We start from the raw sequence: 23,256 nt of genomic DNA, 5'->3' as shown, positions 1-23,256 counted from the left end.
CTTTGAAATATTTTGAATATATTACTAAAATTAATTTCACCTGTTTCGTTTTACTTTTTTGTTTTAGACCGAGTCTCGCTCCGTCACCCAGGCTGGAGTGCGGTGGCCCAATCTCGGCTCACTGCAAGCTCCGCCTCCTGGGTCCACGCCATGCTCTTGCCTCAGCCTCCTGAGTAGCTGGGACTACAGGCGCCCGCCACCATGCCCGGCTAATATTGTTTGTATTTTTAGTAGAGATGGGGCTTCACCATGTTGGCCAGGATGGTCTCAATCTCCTGATCTTGTGATCCACCCACCTCGGCCTCCCAAAGTGCTGGGATTACAGGTGTGAGCCACTGCGCCCGGCCCCTTTTACTTTTTTTTAATGTGGCTACTACAGAAGTTAAAACTACGTATGTGGCTCGTATTATCTCTGTTGGACAACACAGCTCTAGATAATGGAGTTAATAATCCCCAGCTTCTGGAATTGTGAAGAAAAGAGGACTGCAATGAAGAGCTCTGAAAAACTGTAGAGCTCCACCTTCAATGAGATCATTCTTGTTTTTTGTTTGTTTTTTTGAGACGGAGTCTGTCACCCAGGCTGTTGTGCAGTGGCATGATCTCAGCTCACTGGAGCCTCTGCCTCCAGGTTCAAGCGATTCTCCTGCCTCAGCCTCCCGAGTAGCTGGGACTACAGGTGCGCACTGCCATGCCCAGCTAAGATATCATTCTTTTTATCATTTACACCCCAGCCCCTCTCTGGGACCCTTCTCTGCCCCCACCTGCCCCTGGAGCTCCTGCAGTGACGTGTAGTACTTGGACCACCAGTCTAGCTCTTCCGGATCTGGGATGTCCTCCTCCAGTCCAGGGCCTTGATTCAGGAGGCCTTCTAGTGGGAGCTTCTTCAGAGGAGGCTGAGGAAGAACAGACTTTGTCTCTCTAACCCAGCACCATCCTAAGTACTGCCAGCCCCTTCCCCATCTATCTCCTCTACCCCATCACCTTCAGGAGCTGTCTGGATATACCCGCTTCAGCTAAGAAGGGATCCAGGGACTTCTGTCCTGGGAGGGGGAAAATGGCAGCATGAGGAGACTGGGCAAATAGAAGTCAGATTCCACACCCCATTGGAGGGCCCTCTGGAGCCATGTCCACCAGGAATCAGAGGCGCTTTTGTCTGGTGGTCCTGAAGGAGAAGGTTCCTAACCTTGAGGTCCCTTGGGCATCATATCCCTTGTCTCCTCCATCTCTCCTTCCTCCTCAGGAGGATCCTCATGACCCCGAAATATAAATCGCAGCATGTGGGGGACAATGTGGGAACCCACAAGGACTGTACGGCCAAAGGCCCGGCGCTCAATCACCAGGATGCTGAGTGGGGGCTGCAGGTAAGGCTGCTCCGGCAAGTCCTGGGGGTGGAAGAGAGGAACTGTGTCTTTGAAGACCTGGGGAAGAGGGAAAGGCAGCCACAGAGACAGGTAGGGAAAAAATACATCTAAACCTGCATTCTAAGCCCAGCTCTGCCATAGCCTCACTATGTAATCTCTGGTAAACCACTGCCTTCTCACCCTGTTTCCCGGCTAAGAAAGGGACACAGGCTGGGCGCAGTGGCTCATGCCTATAATCCCAGCACTTGGGGAGGCCAAGGTGGGTGGATCATGAGTTCAGGAGTTCGAGACCAGCCTGGCCAACACGGTGGAACCCCGTCTCTACTAAAAATACAAAAATTAGCCAGGCATGGTGGCAGGCACCTGTAATCCCAGCTACTTGGGAGACTGAGGCAGGAGAATTGTTTGAAACCAGAAGGCGGAGGTTGCAGTGAGCCAAGATCACGCCACTGCACTGCAGTCTGGGCAACAAGAGCAAAAAAAAAAAAAAAAAGGGACACAATACTGGATGCAAAAGACTGTTGTAAGTATCAAATGACATAATAGAAACATAAGTACTTTCGAGCCTACAAAGTACTGTCAGAAGCTGGGCGTGGTGGCTCACGCCTGTAACCCCAGCACTTTGGGAGGCTGAGGAAGGCAGACTGCTTGAGCTCAGGAGTTCGAGACCAGTCTGGGCAACATGGCAAGATACCATCTGTACCAAAAATACAAAAAAATAGTGGGGCATGGTGGTGCACAGCTGTGGTCCCAGCTACTCAGGAGGTTGAGGTGAGAGGATCACTTGAGCCCAGGGGGTGGAGGTTGCAGTGAGCCAAGATTGTGCCACTGCACTCCAGCCTTGGTGACAGAGCAAAAGACCTATATATATATACACACACACACACACATACACACACACACATACACACACACGCACATATATATTTTTTGGCTGGGCATGGTGGCTGACGCCTGTAATCCCAGCACTTTGGGAGGTCAAGGCAGGCAGACCACTTGAGGTCAGGGGTTCGAGACCAGCCTGGCCAAGATGATGAAACCCTGTCTCTACTAAAAATACAAAAAAAAATTAGCTGTGTGTGGTGGTGGGCGCCTGTAATCCCAGATACTTGGGAGGCTGAGGCAGGAGAATAGCTTGAACCTGGGAGGCACAGGTTGCAGTGAGCTGAGATCACACCACTCCAGCCTAGGCGGCAGAGTGAGACTCTGTCTTAAAATATGTATTATGGTTTATTTTATTTTATGGTTAAAGGCCATTTTATGGTTAAAGGCCATATATATATGGAATTCCGTATCTATCAATGGATCCTAAGAGAAACAATTTTACTATTGTATTGATGGGTTTATTTTATGTATTTGTAGATATATACATATATACACATATATGTGACAATTTTAGCACAAAAGAGAGAGGAAGAATAGAGCTATATCACAGAAAAGTTTGTATATTTTACTGGAATTAAATTAGTATTAATCTGAAGTAGATTGTGAAATAGTAGTATGCATATTGTAATCCCTAGAGCAACTACTAAGTAAAAATCAACAAATTAAAATAGTACACTAATATAAAAATATAATAAACATCTATTTAACACAAAAGAAAGCAGTAAAAGAGAAACAATAAATACACAAGACATAGAAAACAAAGAGCAAAATGGCAGATGTAAATTCAACCAATAATATCAATCATAGCATCAAATGTGATCATATTAAATACCAATCAAAAGACAGAGATTGTCAATTGGATTAAAAAAAGAGATGCAACTCCAAGCTGTCTAAGAGATACTTTTTAGATTCAAAGACACATAAAGGATGAAGCATAGGAAAAAATGTATCATGCAAATAGTAATCAGAGAGCTGGAGTAGTTTACCACCAGAGAAAACAGACTTTAATACAAAAAATATTACCAGAGACAAAGAGATATTTTATAATGGTAAAAGGTCGATTCATCTAGAAGATATAACAATTATAAACATATATGCACCTAACAACAGAGCCTCAAAGTACAAAAACAAAAAAGTAATAGAATTGAAGAGAGAAATACACAATTCATTAGTAATAGTTGGAGATTTCAATACCCTATTCTCAATAATAGATAGACAGAAACTAATCAAGGAGGCTTGTTCAAGAGGTCTGAATAACAGTAACGCCTAGAGAGCACCACAAGTCCATGAATTAATCCAGGAATCAGCAAACTGCAGCCCATAGACAGAGTCTGACCTGCTGTCAGTTTTTGTAAATATTCATTTACAATTATCTATGGCTGTTTTCATGCTCTGATGGCAGAGTTGAGTAGTTGCAGCAGACTGGATGGCCCTCAAAGCCGAAAATATTTACTATTTGGCCCATTATAGAGAGTTGGCTGACCCTTGGATCATCTAAGATAACCAGCCAGAAAATCACCATCCACTGCCCTCTTTCATTATTCTGCCCCCCTTGTCCCCTAGCCCATGGCCTCACCACTGTCAGATGCCTGACAAGCTCAGTGAAATTGGGGCTCTCACGGTAGCTGGCCAGGACCTCAGACTCCACACGTTGCCCAGCCACCTCCAGTACAACCTGGGGCTGCTCCACCTCGAACAGATGCACACGACCAAGGCCCCTAAGACCCCAGAACAGCACCTGGGGTCAGGATGTGTAGATTCAGGGGCCTGCACCAGACAAATGGGAACCCAGATGTGGGGGAACAAGGGGGCTTTGAGTGCCTGATGCTACCTCAATACGGAACTCCCTGAGCACTGGGCACACATTGGGTGGAAGGGACAGGCGTCCAGAGTGGGGCTCGACCAGGGGTGCCAGATCCTGGGGCTCCACATCACTGGGCACTGAGGGCTGTAGGAGAGAAACAGTCAGATGGCAAAGAGGAATCAGGCCAAAGGAGGAAAAGCCTAGGTGTGGGGAGGGGATATGGAGAGGTGCTGGTGAAGTATAAATGCTCGGGAACCAACCAAGGTTGAATTGGTTGAAGGGAGGGGGTCTCGGGAAGCAGCTTCATGCAGGAAGGGAGCAGGGTGTCTGAGGCATGCAGGATGGCCCAACAAGGTGAACCTAGCACATGAATACTTGCAATGTTCCTTGGGGTCAAGTGGACCAATGAGGTGACCTCAGGACAAACCTATAGTCTGTGTTCTCTGGGGATAAGAGACCTGGAGGCTGGTCCTGGGACACCCTTATGTTTTATATTCCCTGGGGCTAGATGGCCTGATGGACTAACAAGTTGGGCTGACAGCCTGTGCTAGCCATGCCAGTGCATGCTGACCTCAAGTCGGCCACTGTAGTCCAGTTCAATGAGTTCAAAGACAGCAATGAGCTCTCCGGCTGCCCGTGGTCCCTTCCTCAGGGGGAAGAACTGAAGCTCTGGGCGTTGGTATGGGTCCTCCATCAGCTTTACCCTCGGGGCAGCCAGTGCCCTGCCCAGGAACACAGGGGGGCCCTAGGGGGATCAGCGCAGTGAAGACAAAGGGGAAGAGGCTCAGGAGCCAGGGAAGGTAGGCATCAAGGGGGAAACTCCTGGCCGGGAACCCAGGGAGGGCCCAGGCCACACTCACAAACTTATTGTGGTCAAAGACATTGATGATCACTAATGGAGGCTCCTCCTGCAGATGCTCCCTCCTCCCGTCCACAATCAACTGCTCAAATACCAGGAGTTCATCCCACAGAGGGCTCAGCGTCTGCTCCAGGACCTTGGGGGCCAGAGAAGCGGGTAGCAACAGATATCAGGAGAAGGCTCCCAACACACATGCCATGTGAGCACCTCTGCTCTGAAAGAATACTTCAAGTAAATGCTAGTCACAAGAAGAGTGAGATGTGAGAAGATGAAAACATCTTCAGATGGTGTTGCAGCTGCCCCCTCCCAGCCCTGCCTACCCATTGCAATTGGCTGCCCTCAGAGTCCAGGCCTAAAGTCAACCCCAGAAAACGACTCCTGAGACCTCCAGTTCTACATCACCTGCTAAATTAGGGCCATCTAGTACCCCATCCTGATACACTGCTCTGCAAACCCAGGCTGGGAGGAGAGGGGCCTTGGGGGAAAGCTCAGACCCACCCTAACTTGTCTCCTGGGTCCCTTCCACCCACATGTCATCCCAGCCCTCACCCGTGTGGTCTGGCACTGGGTAGAGATGAGGACTCGAGCAAAGGGGTCCGAGAGGCCACTGTCGTCTGCTGCCAGCACACCTCGGGCCTGGTACAAGTGAGCCCGGAGTTGGAAGTAGCTAAAGTCTGGGGTAAGGGGCAAGGAAGGTATCATGTTTGCTCAGGGGAACCACTGAAGTCCCCTGACTGAGCCCCCGACCTTGGGCAGAGATCGAGGTGGGCCTTATACCTGCCCTGCCCACCCTCTGCACTCACCGTCCCGGTGTAGGCTGGAGGGCAGTCCGACCAAGGGCTCGGGCAGCAAATCCGGGGGCAACTCAGAGGTGCAGGCCTTGGCTTGCTTGCCCAGGCCGAGCCACAGGAAGAGCTCCAGCTTGGCACAGACCTCACCAGGGGCTGCCCCGGGTGCCTGCATGTGAAGAAGGCATGTCAGGGCCCCAGTGCCTCCTCTCATGACCCCAGCTAGACCTAGCAATCCTGCTTCCCCAGGGCACACCTCCACTGCACATCACCACACAATGCCAAACTCCCAGTCCACTCCCTACCTGCCCAGCCTTACCCTCTTTCTGCCCCCCACCCTACGCCATGACCCTCGCGCTCTCACTCCCTACACGTCTTGCCCTAACACTGCCACTTCCTGTACCCCACACCCCCTAACTACACTCTGAGCTCTGCTCTCCCACCTTTGTCCCCTCTACCCTCCACACGTTTACATTCCCCATCCCCAACCCCAAGGGTCACGGCTTCTCCCTGCTAGGGACCCTTTTCGGTATCTCTTCCAGGGACACCTCATTTAGAAATCTTCAGCCTGCAAACCAGCTCCCCTTTTTTTTTTTTTTTTTTTTTTTGATGGAGTCTCACTCTGTTGTCAGGCTGGAGTGCAATGGCATGATCTCTGCTCACTGCAACCTCTACCTCCTGTGTTCAAGCGATTCTCCTGCCTCAGCCTCCCTAGTAGCTGGAATGACAGGTATACACCACCATGCCCAGCTAATTTTAGTATTTTTACTAGAGATGGGGTTTCACTATGTTGGCCAGGCTGGTCTCTAACTCCTGACCTCAGGTGATCCGCTTGCCTCAGCCTCCCAAAGGGCTGGGACTACAGGCATGAGCCACTACCCCCGGCCAGACCAGCCACACTTGTAAGGTGTGAGACGCACTCTCCGGTTTTTAGTATGCTGCCTATCTCTCAGGGCCTAGTCAGCAAAATGGCCTGTGCAGTCCCAGAGTTGGGAAGATTTGGGGTTTATCTGATTTCAAAGCTGCCCCAGGCAAAGGCACAATCCCTTTCTGGTGTTTTGGACAATTGGAAGGCGTTCAGGGGCCCCTAGTTGGGAAGCACAGGCCTCTACCCAAGGCCTACCCTACCCCTGCCCTGTAAGCTCCACTCCACTTCTCCCGGCCCCTCACCTGCAAGCCCCCTCACCGTGAGCATTAGACTCTGGATCTTCCCACAGTCCCGGCCCCGTTCCTCCTCGACCACAGAGAACAGCACATCCTGGGCACGGATTCGGGCCCAGGCCACACGGCGCCGCCCACTGAGCATCCAGACCAGCACGTCGGGGAGGGGTGGCTGGGGCTGCGGGTGGAGAACTGGTCACGGAGGTGGATCGGGAGCCGACCCCTCCTGCTCTCACAGCTTGAACTGAATGGACCAAATGGCCACTCCAGCTCTGATCTCCCCAAGACAGGGTCTCACTCTGTTGCCCAGGCATGAGTGCAGTGACACGATCACGGCTCACAGCAGCTTGACCACCCAGGCTCAAGCATCCCTCCCACCTCAGCCTCTCAAGCAGCTGGGACTACAGGCACATGCCACCATGCCTGGCTAATTTTTTTATTTTTTGTAGAGATGGGGTTTGGCCATGTTGCCCAGGCTCGTCTCAAACTCCTGGGCTTAAGAGATCCTCCTGCCTTGGCTTCCCAAAGTGCTGAGATTACAGGTATGAGCTACCACACTTAGCTTTTTTTTTTTTAATTGTGGAAAAATACTTATAAAATTGACCATCATCCTAAACATTTTTAAATGTACCATTCAGGGGCATGAAATATATTCACATTATTATGGAACCATCCCCATCATTCATCCCCACGTTTTTCATCTTGCAGAACAGAAACTCTGCCCATTAAACCATACTTCTCCGTTCCCTGCTCTCCATCCCAGCCCCTGGCAGCCGCCATTCTTCTGTGTTTGGATTTGACTATAACAAGTCCTCATATGAGTGGAATCATATAGTGTGTGCCCCTGTGCCTGGCCCAGTTCACTAGGCGTAATGTCCTCAAGGCTCATGCACATGGTAGCTGGTGCCAAACTTGTCTCTTCACCTTTCCCTCCTCCTCAGTCTAATCTTCCCGGATGTGCACAGTGTGCACATGTAGCGCCCATCACATCAGCCAAATACCTGGGCTGGTGACACTCTTCTCCAACATCCAATCACCCAGTCCTGGCAGTTTCCCCCTTCTCTCTCTTCCTCCCTGCCCCACTTCAAGACCATCTGCTTTTTTTTTTTTTTTTTTTTTCTGTAGCCCAGGCTGGAGTGCAGTGGCACAGTCATGGCTTACTGCAGGCTCAACATCCTGGGCCCAAGCGATCCTCCCACCTCAGCCTCCCAAATCGCTGGGACTACAGGCACACACCACCATGCCTGGAGATGTTTTCATTTTAAAATTTTTTTGTAGAGATAGGGTCACACTATGTTGTCCAGGCTGGTCTCAAACTCCTGGACTTAAGCAATCCTCCCACCTCAGCCTCCCAAAGTGGTGAGATTATAGGTGCGAGCCACCAAGCCCACCCGAGAGACCATCCACTATTGGCTAGACAATTGTGACAGGCTCCTAAGCAGTCTTCCTGCCTTGAGTCCTCCCTTCCTACCCACTCTGCTGTGGCTGGCTGGCTGACTGCTCACCATCCTCTGGGTATCAGCTGCAATGTTGTCTTTGCAGAGAAGACTTGCCTGCCCACCTTACCCAAGCAGGTTCTCCTCCACCCCGTCAGCCTCTGTAACCTCTTTCTTACCAATTCCTGTAGATCATAATTATTTTTCATATTCATTTACAGATGTAGAGTCTGTCTCCCTAGAACATAAGACTCAAAAGGGCAAGGAATATGGCGGGGCTGACCCCCAGGGCCTAATACAGAGCCTGGCACACAGGAGGACTTAAGATATCATTGAGAGGCCAGGCGTGGTGGCTGAGGACGGGCATAGTGGCTCATGCCGGTAGTCTCAGCACTTTGGGAGGCTGAGGCGCATGGATCACCTGAGATCAGGAGTTTGAGATCAACCTGGCCAACATGGTGAACTCTAGTAAAAATACAGAAGAGTAGGCAGGCGAGGTGGTACGTGCCTGTAATCCCAGCTACTTGGGAGGCTGAGGCAGGAGAATTGCTTGAACCCAGGAGGCGAAAGTTGTAGCGAGGTGAGATCACACCGTTGCACTCCAGCCCAAGCAACAAGGGCAAAACTCCATTTCAAAAAAAAAAAAAAAAGAAAAAAGAAAAAAAACAAGAATATTCATAGCAGCTTTATTCATACTAGCCAAAAACATGAAACAGCACAGCTGTCCATCAATACGAGAGTGAATAAACAAACTGATATATTTATACAATGGGAAATTGCTCAATAAAAAGAAACTAGATATCTGCAACAACCTAGATGCATCTCAAAACAGTACACTGAGTAAAGGAGGCCTCTCACAAGAGAATACAGTCCTTCCTCATTATTTGTGAGCTCTGTATTTGCAAATTTGATTACTAACTAAAATTTTTAACCCCCAAATCAATACCCCTGGTGCTTTTATAATCACATGAGTATGGGCAAAGAGTCAAAAAGTTTGAACAGGTTAGGCAAGGTGGCTCATACCTGTAATCCCAGTACTTAGGGAGGCCAAGGTGGGAGGATCACTTGAGCTTAGGGTCCAAGAGCAGCCTGGGCAACAAAGTGAGACCTCTTCTCTACCAAAAAAAAAAAAACTCACCCAGGCTGGAGTGCAATGGTACAATCTCAGCTCACTGCAACCTCTGCCTCTCGGGTTCAAGCAATCGTACTGCCTCAGCCTCCTGAGTAGCTGGGACTACAGGCATGTGCCAACATGCCCAACGAACTTTTGTATTTTTAGTAGAGATGGGGTTTCACCATGCTGTCCAGGCTGGTTTCAAACTCCTGACCTCAGGTGATCCTTCTGCCTCAGCCTCCCAAAGTGCTGGGACTACAGGCCTGAGCCACCGCACCTAGCCTCTACTAAAAATTTTTAACCCTTCTTTGGTCGAAGCTGCAGAAGCAAGATGACAAGGAAACATCGTTTGGAAAACATCGCAATAAGATACTTTGTGCCGCCACTGTGGCTCTAAGGCCTGCCAACTTCAGAAGTCGACCTGTGGCAAATGTGGCTACCCTGCCAAGCACTAGAGGAAGTGTAACTGGCTAAAAGACAAAATATCACTGGGACGAGGCCGGGCGCGGTGGCTCACGCCTGTAATCCCAGCACTTTGAGAGGCTGAGGCAGGCAGATCACAAGGTCAGGAGATCGAGACCATCCTGGCTAACACGGTGAAACCCTGTCTCTATTAAAAATACAAAAGATTAGCAGGGCATGGTGGCAGATCATGTCACTGCACTCCAGCCTGGGCAACAGAGCGAGACTCCGTCTCCAAAAAAAACAAAACAAAACAAAAACACTGTGACTCATCAAATGAGGCACCTGAAATTTGTATACTGCAGATTCAGGCATGGGTTCCATGAAGGAACACCACCAAGAGGGTTGTCCTCTTGGGACAACACCCAAGAGGGTGCCTGTCACAGCATCCAGTTCATCTTAAGATTTTCAACAATTGGCTGGGTGCGGTGGCTCACGCCTGTAATCGCAGCACTTTGGGAGCCCAAGGTGAGTGGATCATGAGGTCAGGAGTTCGAGAACAGATTGACCAACATGGCGAAATCCCATTTCTACTAAAAATACAAAAATAAGCCGGGCTTGGTGGTGCTCGCCTGTAATCCCAGCGCTTTGGGAGGCTGAGGCAGGCGGATCACCTGAGGTCAGGAGTTCAAGAACAGCCTGGCCAGCATGGTGAAACCCTGTCTCTACTAAAAATACAAAAATTAGCTGGGCATGGTGGTACATGCCTATAAATCCCAGCTACTCAGGAGGCTGGGGCAGGAGAATCACTTGAACCTGGGAGGCGGACGTTAGAGTGAGCCGAGATTGCACCACCACACTCCAGCCTGGGCAAAAGAGCAAGACTCTGTCAGAAAAAAAAAAAAGAATTTCAACAATGAGTCATGCAAAAAATGTTCTGGTTTATTAAAAATACAAAAATAAATTTTTAAACCCATTTCCTGTTGGACTTGAGAATACTCTTGTCTGTAATCCTAATGTAACATCATATATACTTCTGTTACATTAGGATTAGAGACAAGCTCTGTTTAGAAATAACTCCAAGTAAGGTTTTTATATTTTATTTTCATATTGAAAATCAGTCATATTTGCTTCTGCCTCAAAGAGCAGGTTTATGTAAAATTAAACAAGTGCTGGCAGTGAGCTGCATTTTTTTTCTCTAAACGGGAAATGGTTTTTTTTTTTTCTTTTTTTTTAGATGGAATATTACTGTCACCCAGGCTGGAGGAATGCAGTTGCACAATCTTAGCTCACTGAAACCTCTACTTCCCATGTTCAAGCAATTCTCTGGCCTCGGCTTCCTGAATAGCTGGGATTACAGATGTATACCACCACACCCAGTTTTTTGTGTTTTTAATAGACTGGGGGTTTCACCTTGTTGGCCAGGCTGGTCTTCAATTCCTGACCTCAAGTGACCTGCCTGCCTCGGCCTCCCAAAGTGCTGGGATTACAGGTGTGAGCCACCACACTAAGACATTTTTTTAAAGTTTGAAGGGCCCTGAGTTGGAATAAAGCAATACTTTGCCTTTGTGAGTTCTGATACTGTAAGCATCGTTTTTCTGTTTTGCTTTTTTGTTTGTTTGTTTGTTTTTTGAGACAGTCTCCTTCTGTCACCCAGGCTGAAGTGCAGTGGCATGATCTCAGGCTCACTGCAACCTCCGCCTTCTGGGTTCAAGCGATTCTCCTGCCTCAGCTTCCAGAGTAGCTGGAACTGCAGGTGCTGGCCACCACGCCTGGCTATTTTTTTATATTTTAGTAGAGATGGGGTTTCACCATGCTGGCCAGCCTGGTCTCGAACTCCTGACCTCAGGTGATTCCACCCACCTCGGCCTCCCAAAGTGCTGGGATTACAGGCGTGAGCCACTGTGCCGGCCAACAATATATTATATTAAAGAAAGTATCTTTATTTTTTATTTATTATTTTTTTTCTGAGGCGGAGTCTCGCTCTGTCGCCCAGGCTGGAGTGCAGTGGCCGGATCTCAGCTCACTGCAAGCTCCGCCTCCTGGGTTTAGGCCATTCTCCTGCCTCAGCCTCCCGAGTAGCTGGGACTACAGGCGCCCGCCACCTCGCCCGGCTAGTTTTTTGTATTTTTAGTAGAGACGGGGTTTCACCGTGTTAGCCAGGATGGTCTTGATCTCCTGACCTCGTGATCCGCCCGTCTCGGCCTCCCAAAGTGCTGGGATTACAGGCTTGAGCCACCGCGCCCGGCCAAGAAAGTATCTTTAAATGAACACACATAAAACAAGGTTTTGTACTGATCAGTTGACAAAAAATTGTGACCATCGCCCACTGGGAACTTAACCCTGTATTTCTCTGGGGGCAGTGATTCAATATTTGCTAATTCAGTATTTGCAGCAACTTTATAGACTATGAAGACCACCAATAACAAGAATTGACTATATATATGGCATGATTGCATTGTATTAAAATCTAGAACAGGCAAAATCATAATAAAAAATATTGAAAAAAACAGTAGTTATCTCTAGGGGTGTGAATGGAGTCTGGGAAGGAACAAAGGAACAACTCGGGGTGAAAGTAGTATTCTAGATCTTGATAGGGATTTGGGTTACACAGATACATATATTTGCCAAAATTCAGCAAATGTGTAGCTAAGATTTGTACACTTGGTCAGACATGGTGACTCATGCCTGTAATCCCAGCAATTTGGGAGGCCAAGGTGGCCGGATCGCTTGAGTCTAGGAGTTCAAGACCAGCCAGGCCAACATGGCAAAACTACATCTCTACTAAAAATACAAAAATTAGCAGGCATGGTGGCCCATGCCTGTACTCCCAGCTACTCAGGAGGCTGAGGCAGAAGAATCACTTGAGCTTGGGGGCAGAAGTTGCAGTGAGCTAAGGTCTTGCCACCGCACTCTAGCCTAAGTGACAGAGTGAGACTCTGTCTTAAAAATATATATGTATTTGTACACTTCATTGTATGTAAATTGTACATCAGAGGAAAATACTGTAATTTTTTTTTTTTTTAAATCAGTAGAGGGCCGGGCGTGGTGGCTCTCGCTTATAATCCCAGCACTTTGGGAGGCTGAGGCAGGTGGATCACGAGGTCAGGAGTTCGAGACAAGCCTGGCCAACACAGTGAAACCCTGTCTCTACTAAAATACTAAAATTAGCTGGGCATGGCGGCAGGCACCTGTAATCCCAGCTACTCGGGAAGCTGAGGCAGGAGAATCTCTTGAACCCAGGAGGCAGAGGTTGCAGTGAGCCGAGATTGCACCACTGCACTCCAGCCTGGGCGACAGAGCGAGACTCCTTCTCAAAAAAAAAAAAAAAAAAAATCAGTGGAGGGGTGCACTATTAGTTGGATGTAGAAACACTCACTCCCGGCCTGGCACAGTGGCTCACATCTGTAATCCGAGTACTTTGGGAGGCCGGGGCGGGTGGATCACCTAAGGTCAGGAGTTTGAGACCAACCTGACCAACATGGTGAAACCCCATCACTACTAAAAATACAAAAATTAGCCAGATGTGGTGGCACGTGACTGTAATCCCAGGTACTCATAAAACTGAGGCAGGAGAATCACTTGAACCTGGGAGGCAGAGGTTGCAGTGAGCCAAGATTGTACCACCACAGTCCAACCTGGGCGACAGAGCCAGACTGTGTCTCAACAACAACAAAAAGACTTACACCCTAATGACAAAAATAATCTAAATAAATTATAAAATTATGCACACACACACGTGGGGGTATATATACACATACATATATATACACACACACTTATGTATACACACATTTATACACATACATATACACACACACACACACACATATATAATTTTTTGGATACAGGATTTCTCTTTCACCCAGGCTGGAGTGCATTGGCACGATTATGGCTTACTGCAGCCTCAAACCCTGAGGCCCAAGCAATCCTCCCACCTCAGCCTCCCAAGTAGCTGGGACTACAGGTGCTTGCCACCACGCCTCGTTAGTTTTATTTTTTGTAGAGATGGGGGTCTCTCTGTGTTGCCCAGACTAAAAATCTTATTTTAAAAAACACATCAGAGAAGTGGGGATTCAAAGAAACCTGTACCAACTAAACTCCAGAAAATGACGAGTTCTTCATAGTCAAGGAGAGACCTCCAGCTGCTACTCCCACTTCTGACAGAACAGCAGTAGTAAAAAGGAACATCAGAAACGGGGACAAGGAGAAACTCCCCACTTTTAAGAGACTTTAATGACTATGTGTGAGGTAGCATGCCAGATGAGAATCCCAGGGACCACAGCCACAAAGTATGTCTTTCTATACCTCCCAACTCTTTTCTATGGATCTTCACCTAGAGCTAAGGAGCAGTATGCAGAAAGCTGGGAACAGGGAAGGAGAGCTGAGATCTTTCTGAGGCATGTAAGGTTTCTTGAAAGTGCAGAGTAGGCCAGGCATGGTGGCTCATGCCTCTAATCCCAGCACTTTGGGAGGCTGAGGCAGGTGGATCTCTTGAGATCAGGAGTTCGAGACCAGCCTGACCAACATGGTGAAACTCCATCGCTAGTAAAAAAAAAAAAAAACAAAAAAAACAAAAAAAACAAAAAAAAACACCAGACATAGTGGCACATGCCTGTAATCCCAGCTGCTTGGGAGGCTGAGGCAGAAGAATTGCTTGAACCTAGGAAGTGGAGGTTGCAGTGAGCTGAGATCATGACATTCCACTCTAGCCTGGGCAACAAGAGCAAAACTCCGTCTCAAAAACGAGTGCAAAGTAACCACCCTAAGAAGGAGGTGGTAGGGAAGAGAATTTAAAAACCCAGAAGTGGCCCTCTGGGATTTCATCTTTTGAAGGCTGAGGGTGAGGTAGAAGGGCTGAGAGAAACCTCTTCCACTAGGCCTTCAGCTATCAGATGCTACAGGCTCAGCTGGAGAGCCAAGAGGACCCCTCTGATGCATTCTAGACTTTTACAATGTAAGGTGGGGACCCTCCAAAGGTCAGGGGAGGGAAAGCAGGACTAACAAGGTGCAGAGGAAAGGAAGCAGACTCAGAAAGCATAGAGAATGCCCCAGCAACACAAAAACCTGGTTGGTGGTTTGTAAAGCAGGGAGAGCTTACCCAGGGTTGGAGAACTGGCAGTTTGGGTGTGAAAGAGAAACAGATTTCTGGAATCTTGCCAGTTCTCAATCCTAAACCTGGACGAAAGGACAATCCTGATCCTTCAAAAAACATTTGAAGCCCAAAGTGAACTGAACCAAACCAAATTCACAACTCAGCCCATTTCAAATACAAAGCATAATGACTCGGTCCTCACTCTATAGAGTGAGGCCTAGTGTAAGAAAAGAAATGCCATTTCCTGGACACATATTATTTTAGTCACTAATGTTCTTTTATACAAAAATCCAGGCATATGATAAAAAAAATTACAGGACAGAGTTAAAGCAAAAAGCCGGGCGTGGTGGCTCACACCTGTAATCCCAGTACTTTGGGAGGCTGAGGCGGGTGGATCACTAGGTCAGGAGATCGAGACCATCCTGGCTAACACGGTGAAACCCTGTCTCTACTAAAAATACAAAAACATTAGCCAGGTGCCTGTAGTCCCAGCTACTCAGGAGGCTGAGGCAGGAGAATGGCTCGAACCCTGGAGGTGGAGCTTGCAGTGAGCAGAGATCGCACCACTGCACTCCAGCCTGGGCGACAGAGAGAGACACCATCTCAAAAAAAAAAACTCATAGTCAAGAGGAAATAATCAATAGAAGCAGACACATAGATAACCCAGATGTTGGAATAATTAGACAACAATTATTAAAATAACTGATAGAAATCTAAATGATCTAGTGAGGAAAGTACACAAGAATTAAAAGATGGGTGATTTCAGCAAACAGTTGAAAACTGGAACCAAATGGAAATAGAAATTTTAAATATATCAGGCAAACAGTTCTACAATAGTTGGAGTCTTCAGTATATACCACTTACAATAGCAGATGGAACATCTACACAGAATATTATTAAGGAAATAAACTTAAAACAACACTAACCAACTATACCTAGAAGACACATACAAAATACTCCATCATAAGAGCAGAATACACATTCTTCTCAAGCACCCATGGAACATTCTTCAGGATAGATCATATGTTAGATCACAAAACAGTAAATTTAAAAAGACTAGGCTGGCCGGGTGTGGTGGCTCACACCTATAATCAGGCAGAGGTGTGGTGAGCTGAGATTGTGCCACTGCACTCCAGCCTGGTGACAGAGAGAGACTGCATCACATACACACATACACACACACACACACACACACACACACACAAACACAAATATCTAAAATCAGAGATGAAAGGGAGGACATTACTAGCAACCTTACAGAAATAAAAAGGATTATAAGATAATACCATGAACAAGTACAAAATAGCAAATTAGATTATCTAAAATGAAGTTATAAAATTTGACTCAGCAGTCAAAAACTTCCCAAAAAAAGTCCAAGACCGGATGCCTTCACTGGTGAATTCTACCAAACATTTTGAAGATTAATGCCAATCCTTTTCAAACTCTTCCAAAAAATAGAAGAGTGAGGAACACTTCCTAACTCCTTCTATGAAGCCAGCTTTACCTTGATATCATAGATTTAAAAATCACAAGAAAAGACATCAAATCATTACATGCTGGGTGTGGTGACTCACGCCTGTAATCCCAGCACTTTGGGAGGCAGAGGCAGGGAGGATCCCTTGAGCTCCGGGAGTTTGCAACCAGCCTGGGCAACATAGGAAGACCCCATCTCTACTTTTTTTTTTTTTTTTTGAGACGGAGTCTCGCTCTGTCGCCTAGGCTGGAGTGCAGTGGCGCGATCTCGGCTCACTGCAAGCTCCACCTCCCGGGTTCACGCCATTCTCCCGCCTCAGCCTCCGAGTAGCTGGGACTACAGGCGCCCGCCACCACGCCCGGCTAGTTTTTTGTATTTTTAGTAGAGACGGGGTTTCACCATGTTAGCCAGGATGGTCTCAATCTCCTGACCTCGTGATCCACCCGCCTCGGCCTCCCAAAGTGCTGGGATTACAGGCTTGAGCCACCGCGCCCGGCCCATCTCTACTTTTTAAGTATTTTTTTAATCAAAAAGAAAAATTACAAAACAATATCCCTTATAAATACACAGATGCAAAAGTCTTGAACCAAATCCCATGACATATTAAAAAAAAATGGATATACACAATTGTTAAAAGTTAGAATTCATCTCATGAATGCAAGGATAGTTCAACCTAAGGAAAATCAGTGTAATACACCACAGTAACAGAACAAAAAAGAACAAACACATGCTCATCTTAAGAGATGCAGAAAAAAACGTTTGATAAAATGTAACACTCTTTCACAATAAAAACACTCACAAAACTAGGAATGGAAGAGAACTTCCTCAACCTGATAAAGGGCATTTATGAAAAACACTGCTAACATCAAACTTAATAGTTAAAGAACGAAAGCTTTCCCCTTAGAATCAGAAACAAAGCAAGTGAAAATTACAACTTTGGCTAGGTGTGGTGGCTCACACCTGTAATCCCAGCACTTTGGGATGCTGAGGCAGGAGAATCACTTGAACCCAGGAGGCAGAATAAAATTATAATTTCAGAGAAACTATATATCTTGTATCTGCCATTGTGAGCTTGACAGCTTGCAGCAAGACCCCACCTCCAATTTTTTTTTTTTTTTTTTTTTAAAGATAGAGTCTCTCTCTGTCACCCAGGCTGGAGTGCAGTGGTGTAATCTGAGACCTGTCCTGAGACCAAAAAGTTTGAGAACCACTGCCATAGAAAAGCACCAGGACGTGTACAAATATGGTCTTGGAAGCACTGTTTCTAATCACCACCCATTGGGAACATCTCACATACCCATCAACAGCACAATGGATCAGTACATTAGAGTATATTTATTTTATTTTTATTTATTATTATTATTATTTTTTTTGAGACAGTCTCCCACTCTCGCCCAGGCTGGAGTGCAGTGGCGCCATCTCGGCTCACTGCAAGCTCCACCTCCCAGGTTCACGCCATTCTCCTGCCTCAGCCTCCTGAGTAGCTGGGACTACAGGCGCCCGCCACCATGCCCGGCTAATGTTTTGTATTTTTAGTAGAGATAGGGTTTCACCCTCTTAGCCAGGATGGTCTCGATCTCCTGACCTTGTGATCTGCCCACCTCAGCCTCCCAAAGTGCTGGGATTACAGGCGTGAGCCACTGCACCCAGCCTATTTTTATTTTGAGACAGAGTTTTGCTCCACCACCCAGGCTGGAGTGCAGTGGCCCAATCTCAGCTCTCTGCAGCCTCCACCTCTCAGGATCAAGCAATTCTCCCTGCCTCAGCCTCCTAAGTAGCTAGGATTACAGGTACCATGCCTGGCTAATTTTTGTATTTTTAGTAAAGATGGCGTTTCGCCATGTTGGCCAGGTTGGTCTCCATCTCTTGACCTCGTGATCCTCCCGCCTCAGCCTCCCAAAGTGCTGGGATATAGGCATGAGCCACCGCGCCTGGCCACATTGTAGTATACTTATACAATATGTCATATGGCAATGAAAATTGAAAAATTACAGTTACATGCAATGATACGGATAAATCTCATGCACATAATATTTAAAAAGCAAAATAACATAAAATATGAAAACAGCAACACAGAACTACATTATTTCAGAATGCACGTTTATACCATGAACATTTTTTATTTGTATTTATTTTTGAGACAGGGTCTCACTCTGTCACCCAGGCTGGATTGCAGTGGCACCATCACAGTTCATTGTAGCTTAAACCTCCCAGGCTCAAGCAATCCTCCTACCTCAGCCTCCTGAGTAGTTGGGACTACAGCCATGTGCCACCACGCCCGGCTAATTTTTTTTTGTTTTTTGAGGAGACGAGGCCTCACTGTTTTGCCCAGCTTGGTGTTGAACTCCTGGGTTCAGGTGATCCTCTCACTTTGGAGGATCCCACAGTGTTGGGATTACAGGCATCAGCCACTGTGTCTGGCCATAAAAAATTTTGTTTGCCAGGCGCAGTGACTCATGCCTACTTTGGGAGGCTGAGGTGGATCAGTTGAGGTCAGGAGTTCAAGACCAGCCTGGCCAACATGGCAAAACCCCATCTCTACTAAAAACAGAAAAAAAAATTAGCCGGGGGTGGTGGCATGTTCCTGTAATCCCAGCTACTCAGAAAGCTGAGGTAGGAGAATTGCTTGAACCCAGGAGGCGGGTTCAAAATAAAATTTTTTAATTTTATTTATTTATTTATTTATTTATTTTTATTTTTTTTTTTTTTGAGACGGAGTCTCGCTCTGTCACCCAGGCTGGAGTGCAGTGGCCAGATCTCAGCTCACTGCAAGCTCCACCTCCCGGGTTCACGCCATTCTCCTGCCTCAGCCTCCCGAGTAGCTGGGACTACAGGCGTCCGCCACCTCGCCCGGCTAGTTTTTTGTATTTTTTAGTAGAGATGGGGTTTCACCATGTTAACCAGGATGGTCTCGATCTCCTGACCTCGTGATCCGCCCGTCTCGGCCTCCCAAAGTGCTGGGATTACAGGCTTGAGCCACCGCGCCCGGCCAATTTTATTTATTTTATTTTTTTTTTTGAGACGGAGTCTTGCTCTGTCGCCCAGGCTGGAGTGCCGTGGCCGGATCTCAGCTCACTGCAAGCTCCGCCTCCCAGGTTCACGCCATTCTCCGGCCTCAGCCTCCCGAGTAGCTGGGACTACAGGCGCCCGCCACTTCGCCCGGCTAGTTTTTTGTATTTTTTAGTGGAGACGGGGTTTCACCGTGTTAGCCAGGATGGTCTCGATCTCCTGACCTCGTGATCCACCCGTCTCGGCCTCCCAAAGTGCTGGGATTACAGGCTTGAGCCACCGCGCCCAGCCAAAATTTTTTTTTTTATTTTTTTAAGACGGAGTCTCACTCTGTTGCCCAGGCTGGGGTGCAGTGGCATGATCTTGGTTCACTGCAACCTCTACCTCCCAGGTTCAAACAACTCTCCTGCCTCAGCCTCCCAAGCAGCTGGAATTACAGGTGCATGCCACCACGCCCGGCTAATTTTTCTTTTTTTTTTTTTTTTAGAGACAGGGTTTTGCCACATTGGCCAGGCTGGTTTGAACTCCTGACCTCGGATCAGGTGATCCGCCTGCCTTGGCCTCCCAAAGTGCTGGGATTATAGGCATGAGCCACTGCACCTGGACTCATAAAAAAATTTTAAATGTCAGATGACAAAAGAAGGCTTTCAATACAATTTTTTCTTTGAGACAGAGTCTCACTCTGTTGCCCAGGCTGGAATGCAGGGGTGCCAACTTAGCTCACTGTAACCTCGACTGCCTGAGCTCAAGCAACCCTCCCACCTCAGCCTCCGGAGTAGCTGGGACTCTAGGTGTGCACCACCACAGCCAGCTAATTTTTGTAGAGACAGGGTCTCACCTTGCTGCCCAAGCTGGTCTCAAACTCCTGCGCTCAAGTGATCCTCCTGCCTCAGCCTCCCAAAGTGCTACAATTATAGGATGAGCCACCACCCATAATTTTAAAAGCAATTTTGCACCAACATTTAAGATAATGTTAAATGTTCAGTGGCTCACACCTGTAATCCCAGCACTTTGGGAGGCCGAGGTGGGCGGATTATGAGGTCAGTTCAAGACCAGCCTGACCAACATGGTGAAACCGCATCTCTACTAAGAATAAAATCAATTAGTCGGGCATGGTGGCAGGTGCCTGTAATCCCAGCTACTCAGGAGGCTGACGCAGGAGAATTGCTTGAACTCGGGAGGCAGAGGTTACAGTGAGCCAAGACCGCGCCATTGCATTCCAGGCTGCGTGACAGAGTGAGACTCCTTCTTAAAAACAAAAAAGTATCCCATCTCTTCGTCCAACGCTCTGTCTTCCAGCTGCCCAGGCTTCTCAGTTCTAGGCCTTTGTACATGCTATTTTTTTGTTTCTCACTTGCCCAACTCCAATTTATCCTGTAAGGTCTGAGACTACACTTCCTCACTGTTTGAGAACCTACTGGCCCGAGTGGTCTAAACGTCATGTGCCTTTGGGAAGGACTGAGCTTCTGTCTTAAGCAGCTGCAGCATGGTGGACCAGTCACTTTCCATTTCTAACCCTCAGTTTCTGCTCCTGTCAACTCCCTTCACCCTTCACATGTCATATTTAGTGCTTCAGACAAGGGAAGTCATGCTCAAGGCAGCCTACTCTCAAATCTTCATCTAAAGAGATTCTGAATGTTCCCTGGGTCTCTGCTGGATTCTAGAACTCTCGTCCTCACCCTTAGCTACTGCAAATGGATCTTGGTCCTATGCCCACAGCAATGAGTCCCAGCCCTGGAATCATTCCAAAGGAAAAATGTTATGTCACACTGGCCCAAGGCCTCTGCAATGGTCCATAAAACTCAGGGAAAAGTGTGTACACAGTAGGAAAGTGGGGTGGGCAAGGCATTACCTCCTCAGCCAGAAAGCGCAGTTTGGCCAGGAGCTTCTTGGCCAATGCCACCTTCTTTTGCACGTTGCCCCGTCTCAGGCCGCGTAGAAGTCGCAGTCCTTGTTTAGCCAAAAGGTTCTGGGAGGGCAAAAAGACAGCATGAGTGGAAGGCCCCAGCTAGGCGCCCCTGAGTCCCTTCCCAAGGCCGTACCAGGCTGTGCACCAGGAGTTTCCCTCGGCATCGATCCAGGGCATTGGGCCGGGTCATCGTCCTGCGCTCGGCACCGCGGCAAAACTGTCTGCAGTGAGCAGGGATGTGCACAGCAGACAGGAGTCAAAGGAGAGGACGCTGACCTCCCACCCCCAGCCTCCCTCATAGTCCTCTCAGTCTTGTGCTCTGAAGAGGCACCCTTTCTCCTGCAAAGATGGCCTATCTCTATTTGGACCACTCCCAAATTCATCAAGGCGGGCCTTGCTCTTGAGCTCCAGAGCTCGCTAATATTTAACCGTCTACTATCCTGGCTACCCCAGGTGTGGCCCATGGACCAACAGCATTGGTAACACCTGCAGGCTATTTAAAACTGCAGGACCTCAGCCCCACCCCAGGCCCTGCTGAATCAAAAGCTGCATTTATGCCCTAGGAGATTCCTAAACACACTGAAGCTTACAATGTGATGACGACGGTATGGTTTAGTCTCCACCAGGTTGGCTAATGTATAGCTTGAACATTATATTCCCAAGCCAAATGCATAATTTCCAATAACTCCCCCCCACCGCAGCAAAAAACAAACAAAAAACAAAACAAAAAACCCTGTTTCACCTCAGAACTTTCAAGTCATCCTTCACTGCTCTTTCTCTCACATTCCACATCAATTCATCAGCAAATTCTTTATGCTCTACCTTCAAAAAAATATCCAGAATCTGGCCACGTGCAGTGGCTCAAGCCTGTAATCCCAGCACTTAGGGAGGCCGAGACAGGTGGTGAATCACTTGAGGTCAGGAGTTCGAGACCAGCCTGACCAACATGGTGAAACAACTGTGTCTACTGACACTGAAAGGTTGAGCATGGTGAGCACAGTAAAGTAACCACCTACAGCCTCCTACCTCACTGCCTCTCCTGATCAGGGTCCTTGGCTGAGTCCCTGCTTCCTCCTTACCTCTAAATGCTGGAGCGCTCCAGGTTCTCAGATTTCTTTTTTTTTTTTTTTTTTTTTTTGAGACGGAGTCTCGCTCTGTCACCCAGGCTGGAGTGCTGTGGCCCGATCTCAGCTCCGCCTCCCAGGTTCAGGCCATTCTCCTGCCTCAGCCTCCGAGTAGCTGGGACTACAGGCGCCCGCCACCACGCCCGGCTAGTTTTTTGTATTTTTAGTAGAGACGGGGTTTCACCATGTTAGCCAGGATGGTCTCGATCTCCTGACCTCGTGATCCGCCCGCCTCGGCCTCCCAAAGTGCTGGGATTACAGGCGTGAGCCACCGCGCCCGGCCCTAGTTTTTTTTTTGGTATTTTTTAGTAGAGACGGGGTTTCACCGTGTTAGCCAGGATGGTCTCGATTTCCTGACCTCGTGATCCGCCCGTCTCGGCCTCCCAAAGTGCTGGGATTACAGGCTTGAGCCACCGCGCCCGGCTCAGATTTCTTTTTTCTATGCTCCCTTAGTGCTGTTATCCAGCTCCATCTACATAATGACAGCTCCCAAATTGACATTTTCAGTTTAGAATTCTCCCCAGAACTCAACTCATATAGCTAACTGCCTACCACACATGTCCACTTACAATTCAATAAGAATCTCACAGTTAACACGTCCAAACTGAGCTCCTACTATCTGCCTTCCCTCAGATCCCACCTCATCCCTGCTTCCATCAGACCTTCTCCTTTTGTTTTCCATTGAAAACATATTTTTTTTCTTTTATCCAAAAAAAGATTTTGGCTTGCATAACTATGTGGTTGGTGCAGCCTTAGCCTCCTGGACTCAAACCATCCTCCCATCTCAGCCCCCTGAGTAGCTGGGACTACAGGTGTGCACCACCACACCCAGCTA

At 47.8% G+C, this 23,256-nt stretch overlaps 1 protein-coding gene across 1 annotated transcript in view; it reads right to left on the bottom strand.

The window, feature by feature from the left end:
- The window catches only part of LOC112633081 (fer-1-like protein 4), a 59,953-nt gene that overhangs the window by 25,816 nt on the left and 10,881 nt on the right, over nt 1–23,256 (bottom strand). Inside the window, exons 20-31 of the mRNA XM_025399488.1 lie at nt 21,431–21,518; nt 21,241–21,357; nt 6,884–7,036; nt 5,713–5,866; nt 5,459–5,583; nt 4,911–5,045; nt 4,622–4,795; nt 4,078–4,194; nt 3,823–3,984; nt 1,184–1,418; nt 982–1,040; nt 762–893 (exon numbers count right to left, since the gene is read on the bottom strand). Of these exons, the coding sequence (XP_025255273.1) occupies nt 762–893; nt 982–1,040; nt 1,184–1,418; nt 3,823–3,984; nt 4,078–4,194; nt 4,622–4,795; nt 4,911–5,045; nt 5,459–5,583; nt 5,713–5,866; nt 6,884–7,036; nt 21,241–21,357; nt 21,431–21,518 (1,651 nt within the window). The remainder of the gene's footprint in view (nt 1–761; nt 894–981; nt 1,041–1,183; nt 1,419–3,822; nt 3,985–4,077; nt 4,195–4,621; nt 4,796–4,910; nt 5,046–5,458; nt 5,584–5,712; nt 5,867–6,883; nt 7,037–21,240; nt 21,358–21,430; nt 21,519–23,256) is intronic.

Source organism: Theropithecus gelada, chromosome 10 (genome assembly GCF_003255815.1).
Source record: "Theropithecus gelada isolate Dixy chromosome 10, Tgel_1.0, whole genome shotgun sequence".
NCBI classification, from domain to species: Eukaryota; Metazoa; Chordata; class Mammalia; order Primates; family Cercopithecidae; genus Theropithecus; species Theropithecus gelada.
The sequence above is the reverse complement of the archived record's forward strand: the minus strand, read 5'-3'. Positions and strand labels throughout refer to the sequence as shown.